The sequence below is a fragment of the Galeopterus variegatus genome, unplaced genomic scaffold (genome assembly GCF_000696425.1).
Source record: "Galeopterus variegatus unplaced genomic scaffold, G_variegatus-3.0.2 Scaffold7952, whole genome shotgun sequence".
Lineage (NCBI taxonomy): Eukaryota > Metazoa > Chordata > Mammalia > Dermoptera > Cynocephalidae > Galeopterus > Galeopterus variegatus.
Genome location: NW_007734063.1, coordinates 28544 through 36950, shown reverse-complemented (window position 1 = coordinate 36950; position 8407 = coordinate 28544). Strand labels below are relative to the sequence as shown.

Sequence of the window (8407 nt, the reverse complement as noted above, 5' to 3'; positions counted from 1 at the left end):
TTGGTGGACTGTGTGTGGCAGTTGGGGTGTCTAGCTGCTTTTGTGGCAGCCATGGTTATTATGGTGGTTGTGGTGGGCCACCCACATGGAGGTGCTGTTTTTGGCATGCTCCTTGGCACTGGCAGTGTGCCTGGTTGTGGGGTGTGTTTGGTCCCCTTCTCCATGCCTCTGGTCCCTGAGCAGGCCCCAAGGCACTGGCACCATGTGCCTGGTTGTGGGAGAGGGGTCCAGTCCCCTTCTCCATATCCCGGGTCCCTGGGCGGGCCCCGAGGTGCTGGTGCACTGTGCCTGGTTGTGGGAGGGGGGTCCAATCCTCTTCTCCATACCTCAGATACCCAGGTGGGCCCCAAGGTGCTGGCATTTTGTGCCTGGTGTGGGAGGAGGGTCCAGTCCCTGACTCCATACCTCAGGTCACTGGGCGGGACCTGAGGCACTACCTTAGTGTACCTGGTTGTGGGAGAGAGGGCCAGTCCCCTTCTACATGCCTCTGGGCCAGGTGGGCCCCGAGGTGCTGGCGTGGTATCCCTGGTTGTGAGAGAGAGGTCTGGTCCCCTTCTCCATGCCCTGGGTCCCTGGGCGGGCCCCAAGGTAATGGCGTGGTGTACCTGGTTGTGGGAGAGAGGTCCAGTCCCCTTACCCATGCCTCAGTTCCCCAGGCGGGCCCTGAAGCGCTGGCTCAGTGTGTGTGGTTGTGGGTGAGAGGTCCGTTCCACTTCTTCTTGTCTTGGGTCCCTGGGCAGGCCCCAATGTGCTGGCAATATTTGCCTGGTTGCAGAAGAGGGGTCCAGTCCCCTTCTCCATGCCCTGGGGTTGCTGAGTGGGCCCCGAGGTGCTGGCTTGGAGCAAGTGCACTTTGGATCTTTTCCAGAATCATGTCCCCTTTATAAACAACATCCTCTAGACATGTAGCAGCTTCATGGCTTTCTTCTTCTAGCGTATATGAGCTAGCAGCTTGTAATGCAGGTTTAGATTCTTCACTGGGTAAAGAATCTATCAAAACATCAATGTCTTGTTGTTTGTGCAATCACTGCTGCAAAAAACTGGGCATCCTCTTCTGTAGGATTAGCTGGCTGGTCTTTGTTAATTGCTGTATGAATATTATTAAGAGGCAGGAGGACCACATTGCTGCCACACTCTAATGGCATTGCAAAACTGATCTGCAAGCGAGTTCACTGCGTCCTACAGTTGTGTGAGCCGGTCTGCCGTGTTGCTCCCGCATGCAAAGGGAGCTGATATGATTTAATCAAAGCAAGGAGTGAGAAAAGTCCAAGCATTTCTGATGCTTAGCTATATTAGTTTCCAAATATGTTAATCCCCTTGCCGTTTGATTCCATATCTGTACCTAGCCCTAAACACAATTTAAACGTTAGTTGGTTTGAAAAAAACTGGGAAGAACCTATTGACTATGGTGAAGAGAGTACCAAGAGTCAGAAGGTGCTGACCTGTCACTGGGGGCGAGGACTGAGGGAGCATAGTCCCAGTCCTGCTCTTCAGCAGCAATATAATGTACCCAAGTTTTAGGATGCTTCTTGGCAACTGAGCGAATTTGGAGAAAGGAAGGAGAGTTGTCATCATCAAACTTGAGCACGTCCATGTCAGAATCATCAAGATCATCATAGTCTTCCTCGTCCTCATTGTTCTTCATCCGTAGCTGGGCTTCCTCCGGGCAGGTATCTACTTTGACGTAAGCTTCCATGCCATCTGCAGTCAGAGAAAGCAAGCAGTGTTAGGCTCCTGCAGACTTTCCTGCCTCAACCTCCGGCATTTCTCTCTTGTGTGAGGCTTTCAAGCCTCTCTCCTAAGTGCCCTCCTCTCCACACCTTCTTACCACTGCCCTGTACGGATTTACTTCTTTACGAATTATCTGGTATTTGCTGGTTTTCCCTCTGGTCTTTGCCGCCAGCATTTTCCTTCTGCCTGACTCTCCTCCACTTATGTTTTACACCTTTTTGAAACTCAACAATTAAAGAATGAATCAAGCTCGTTTGTACCATTTAAAACTTTAAATACTGCTATACATGGCGCTCATTTAAAATGTGAGTATAGGTGTTTCATATGGACAATTGTTATTTCGCTCATAACTTTTTGCTTATTTACAATTGCAGAAGTATAAAAAGTGACAAGAGTAATAAAAATTTTCTGTTATGAACATTTTCCTTCTGGAGCTGGCTTCGGACCTATCACTCCCTCCCGCCCCAATTATAAACAAGGAGACTTAAGGAGCTGCATATTCTCAGCATTTGTAAGCCTGGGCAGACCAACTCCCAATCTCCACAGTCACCTAATAATTTCTGCATTCACACCACTGGATTATAATGCAAATCACTGATAATAATAAGACAAAGCACTTTTCTGAAAAATAAGGATTAAAGTCACTGGAGAGAAGCTGTCAAAAGGATAAAATAAAGCAAAACAAAAAATAAACTCCACTTGAAACTGGATCAGACTCAAACCGGGCAATGACTGATGTGCATACAAGTAAATGGCCCATTACTCACCTAATATGACTCTCTTTGTCCTCTAATGTTATGTCAGAATCCCATAAATATTATGTAACAGACGGGAAGAAGAGATTTCTGTTCTTATCACTACATAGAACTATAAACAAAAGTCACTCAGAGAACATAAGGGGGGAAATGGTGGCTACGTGGAAAAACCAAATATCTTTCTAAGGCAACCAGGGGACCAAAGTCAGTACGAGAGTAGCAGGAACAAGCAAGCGCTGTCGAGCAGGAGAGATGAGGCTTCCCTGACAGTTTTCTCCAACAGCTGTTGCTATGGTTTGAATATTTGTCCCCTCAAAACTCATGTTGAAATTTAATTGCCATTGTGATGGTCTTGGAGAGTGGTATCTTTGAGAGGTATTGAGGTCATGAGGGCTCCAACCTCATGAAAGGACTCATGCCATTATCTGTGGAGTGGCTTCATTACTGTGGGAGTGGGCTCACCCCCTCTTGTGTGTGCTCTCTCTCTCGACCTCTCTCTCAGCCTCTCTCTCGGCCTCTTTCCCCTTCCACCATGTGATGTCTTCTGCCATGTTATGACACAGCAAGAAGGTCCTTGCAAGATTCTGGCCTTAATATTTAACTTGTCAGCCTCCATAATCATGAGCCAATAAAACTCTTTTCATTATAAATGATCTAGTCTGTGGTATTCTGCTCCAGCAGCACAAATGGACTGAGACAGCCCTCAATGGCCACAATAGAGGGGTAGAGAAAGGGGGTCATTACATGGATCCAAGATTAAGAGTAAATACACAGGAAGGAAAATGGGAGGGAAATGACACTGCAATCTGAATTTGCACAACCTGTAACTACAAATGAAGTAACATTAACAATAATTTGAAACTGTATGTGCCATAGTCCCTACTTGCTTACATAGAACCTTTGACCCTTCGCAAAGTTCCCATCAAGTAATCCTTCAAAATCTCATATGGTGCCTCACATTGCTGACAAACTTCCACTCCATCCTGCTTTTGCTAGCATCCACTATTTCCTGACAAGCCCTGAGTTCCCCGGGTGTGTCTCATCTCCTATTGGGTCCCTACAGAGCGCCTCCCGCTGTCTGCTGTCTATGCTGAGCACGGCAATATCCTCCCATATTTGCTATCTAGTGCTCTGGGCATCACTATCAATATACTGGAGCCCTACGGTTGCAACCTAGACAACACTCTTTTTTTCTATTTACCTGGATTTCTTATAAAACATCTCCTCACCTATGACCTTCAGTGCTTCTCCGTATAGTACTGAAACTTAATGAAGGGGATCAGGCTGAGAAAACAATGACACACTGTCCTCGTCTTCCCCATGTTATTTACTGTCAAACCACCTCTCCCCCTTCTATCTCAGGTATGTAACTAAAAACCCACCAGTGCTACTGCTATGCTTTGAATGTTTGTCCCGTCCAAAGCTCATATTGGAACTTACTCTCCAATGTGGTATTTAAAAGGTGGGACCTTTAAGAGGTGATGGGACTGCAATTGTGAAAACTATGCCCTAGTGAATGGATCAGTCCATTCATGAAATGATGGGTTAATGGTTTAATGGGTTACCAGGGAGTAGACTGGTGGCTTTATAAGGAGAGGAAGGAAGCACGTGGACATCCTCTTCACCCCTGTGCTCTTGCTTAGCCCTCGCCATGTGATGCCCTGTGTCACCACAGGACTCTGTAGAGAGCCCCACCAAGAAATGCCTCACCAGATGTGCCTCCTGGACCTTGGACCTCCCAGCCACCAAAAACGTAAGAAAATTTCATTTTTTTATAAATTACCCAGTTTCACGTATTAGTTATAAGCAACAGAAAATGCACTAATACACCTACTAATATTCAAGTCCTTATTCTCAGTTAAAATGTTTGCTCTGCAAACTAGCAACAGAGAATCGCAGTTGCGGTCAAACATAATCCTAACTGTATAATGCCACCTTTTGCAACACACTATATTTCTGTACACATCCAGCAAATCTTATTAAAAGTAGAACTGTATATTTACAATATTCACTTTTAAGATCCAAGATATTACCATGTTGGTGGGAAGAGATATGACAAAACAGTAGAAACTGCCCAAGGTCCATCAGGAGTGTCTGAGCAGTAAGGAAAGTTATTGGTGAAATCTCCAAGGAGGCCTGGCGATGGTTCCTCACAAGAAATGTGTGACCTTCAAGGAATATTGAGTGCACTTCGGGGGTGGTGCCCATTCCAATCACATGCCAATAGACCGATTTCCTGTGGCACCCAATCAGACCTGTAAAGTAGGAATGAGACAGCGGTGGCTAAGGAGCGAATTTGAAATGCGAAATACCTGCTAGTCTTCATCCGCATCTGTTGACCTTCCTGGAACTCTCTCCTCCCTTGGCCTTTGTACCAACACCTTTCTGGGTTACGTTCCCCTACTGCTGGGACTGCTCCCTCTTCTGTCTCCTTTTCTGATCTCTCCTGGAACTCCAGACGCACAACACCTGTACCTGGACATCTCATAAAATCCACGTCAAAACCAAATCTTCATCACCTCATTCTTTTAGAGTTCCTTATCTCAGTAAATGACACTATCCTGCATCAGTTATGCAAGTGACAGTTATCCTTGCCACCGTTCTCACCTCCCATGTCCAGTGTAACACCAACCGTGTGAACATAATTAATAACAGCCAACATTGATTGAGTACTTTGTCTTATGTCAAGCACTGTCCAAAGTATTTTACAAGTTTTCACCTTCTCTTACAGGAGAGGAAACTGATGCCCAGAGAGGTTAATTAACTTGCTCAGTATTTGAACCCAAGCAGCCATATGTTCAGATCCCACATTGTTGACCATGAGGACAGAGGTGCCTCCTCTTTTGGCTCTTAAAGCTTTCAAATATATCTATTTTTCACTATCATTAGTACTACCACCATCTTAATACAAACTACCGTTATCTTTTGTCTGAATCACTGAAATAGCTTCTTTACAGGTCTCCCTGCATCTGGTCACATTCCCTCCCAAGCCTTTCACCCACAAGAAAACTGGTGTAATATTTTTGTAATTCAGATCTGATTGTAATATCTCCCAGCCTAAAACCCTTCAATGGCTGTCATTCCACACAGGATAAAGTCCAAATTATCTGGTAAGGACTAGAAGGCCCTGATTGGTTTGATTCCCTATTCCTCGGTTCTGCTCCAAAGTTCAGTTCAAGTGGCACTTCCTCACGGAAGCCTTCTCTGATTCCCTAGTCTAGGTCACATTCCTTTATTATACAGTAATATAGAATTATGTAATTTTCCTCCAGAGAAATTCTTGGTTTTTAATTTTGCGTTTATTATTATGATGATTTTATTATTATTTGTATCTCCATTATACTATAAAGTATGTGAGAGCAGAAACTTGCGTGTTTTAAAAGTTATTTTCTAATTCTAAAATTGTACATATTCGTTATGGAATTATTGGAAAATAGAAAAAGAAATCAAGAAGAAAATATTCCTCCTCACCCTTCATTATTCTCTTGGGTTGCTGGATCTCCCAAGTTCCTCTTTCATGTACTCTCATGTTCAGCGGCTTCTAAGGCCTTCCATTTCTGAAAATGTCTCTATTTCTCCCCCAAAGCTGATTCATAGTTTTGCTATTAATTCTAGTTTGAAAATAATCTTTCCCTTAAAACTTTTAAGTTATTGCTCCATTATATTTTCAGTCTAATTCCCATTCCTTTGCATGTGACCTGTTTCTCCCAGGAGAAGCTTTAAGTATCTTCTCTTTGTGCTCTGAAATACCACAAACGATAATTTTGTGTCAGGGTCTGTTTTTTGTTTGTTTATCCTGCTGGGCAATTTTAATATGAAATTCACATCTTTTAATTCTTTTTTTCAGATCTTTTTCTTCTTAAAATTTTTCTTCTATCATTTGTTTAATTTTTAAATGTTTTAAATATATTATTAATCTCTTTTCTTTTTGTTTAGCTTTTTGGGAGATTTTCTCTATTTTACCTACCTTCTGTTGAGTTTGTATTTTGATAATGATATTTCTGATTTTTACAAGCATGTTTTTGTCCTTATTGTTTCTTTTTCATAGAATCCTAGTGTTACTTTATTAATGTAGTATCTTTGTGCATCTTTATGAAAATACCAATTAGAGCTTTTGAAAAGTTCTTTTCTATTCTGGGCATTATCTCTTTTTCATCTGGGGTTACCATTTTTTGCTGTTGCTGTTGTTTATCTTTGCACATCCCTTTCATATTTCAGGCTCCCATCACATGTGTGTTTATCCTTGGTTACCCACTCATACTCAAGCAAAAGGAAAGAGAAACCTGAGAACTTTGTGTGCACGGGCCAGAATTAGTGGGCTTTCTTCTGGGCTGCAGAGCTGTCTGAGAATTGGAGAAGAGAGCTCTGGTGTTGAATTCAGAAAGTCCTGAGCATTGTTGAGCAGGTGTGTACATACCTGGCAGAGACCTGTTTACATAGCCGTTGACTGTGTGCATTTTAGGCCAGGCAGATGCAGAATTCACAGCCTGTGTCAAGGAGTCCTTTGTTTCTGAGTGCCAACTTCTTCCTGATGACAGAGGAGGCAAAGACAGAACCAGCTAAGCATCTGTCTCATGAATCATTCTCCCTTTCTCTGACCCCCCCTTTCTCTCCCTTGGGGCAAAGACTGCTCACACCTTCAGCACTGTTTCCAGTAAAGTAGGCACTGATGATTTACCCTCTCAAAGGCAGTGAAGGAGAGGGGGGAGACAATTACCAAAAAGCAGACATTTCTTGCTCAAAGCGATTATCTTTCCTGTCTGTGATATTAGGTAGAAAAAAATAATAGCAATTGGTAACTAGGAGAAGGAAGAAAATTGGTTAATTTGAGCCAGGAAGATTTCATTCTATTTATTAGCTGATTTATTTAAAAGGAAGCACATGGAAATTATCCTAGGAAAAGGGCTGTCTGTCAATCCCTGTCCCTATCATAATCGCTTCATCCCAGTTTGTAGAAACAAAACACCAGGAAACTGAAAGCTTCCCAACTTCCTTTCTGAAATTGATAAGAGCTAAAGCACTGGAAATATTATTGGGCAGTAGTTTCTTGAAGTTACCATTTTGTATGCAGGACCTGCAGCTAATGCTAAAACTTTCTGAAGCGTCCAGACTTTAGATAATCCTCATAAGTTCATCTGCCCGTTCATCCATTAATTTGTTCATTCATTCGAACATATTTGCTGAGCACTACTAAGTGCAGGCACTGATGATGAAGAAAACACAGCCTCTGCCTTCAAGGTGCTTACACTCTAGCTTGAACAGACAGATAAGCTAACAATTATAATAAAGAGTGAAGAGTTATATAATAGAGATTTACCTCGAGGTAAAATGAAAGGATTTTAAAGAGTAGAGTAAGATCAGATTCGCTTTTCAGTCAGCTTCCTCTGGCTGCTATAGTAACAATGGAGTGTAAGGAACACAAAAGACAGGAGACTAGTCAGCACAGAGATAACCAGGGCCTCGACTGAAAAGAGGGCAATGTAGGTGGATAGCAGGGGAGAGGAGATCATGACGTCACAGTTGTTGATGACGTAATGATTATATTAGGAGGGGGAGGAGACAGAAGTACTAACACTGCTAAAGGCCTACTGTGTGCCACACAGTGTTCTGTTAAGTGAAATCACTTAATCCTTACAACAATCCTATGGGAAAAGTACTGTGATTTCTATTTTAGATTTGAGGAAACTGAGATGCAGATAGATTAAGTAACTTGCCGAAGGTTTCACATTTAGTAAGAGGTGAAGTGAAGGTATTTAGAAAGTAGAGCCAGAAGTCCTTGTTGAGGAATTAACCAGGGGGAGAAGACCAACCTGTTACCCAGCTCCTCTAACTACCTTACCTCATCGCTGCCTGAACAGTAATGTAACTTATGTTCTTTCTTTTTTTTTTTTTTTTTTTTTTTTTTTTTTTGTTGTCTTTTT

General features: G+C 42.8%; 1 protein-coding gene and 1 pseudogene across 1 annotated transcript in view; both read right to left on the bottom strand.

Annotated features, from left to right (window-relative positions):
* The window catches only part of LOC103608022, a 1827-nt pseudogene extending 493 nt beyond the window's left edge, over positions 1-1334 (bottom strand).
* LOC103608021 (coagulation factor VIII-like) overlaps positions 1-8407 on the bottom strand; it is a 65832-nt gene that overhangs the window by 56492 nt on the left and 933 nt on the right. Inside the window, exons 2-4 of the mRNA XM_008592465.1 lie at positions 6904-7014; positions 4520-4741; positions 1443-1701 (exon numbers count right to left, since the gene is read on the bottom strand). Coding sequence (XP_008590687.1) covers positions 1443-1701; positions 4520-4741; positions 6904-7014 — 592 coding nt within the window. The remainder of the gene's footprint in view (positions 1-1442; positions 1702-4519; positions 4742-6903; positions 7015-8407) is intronic.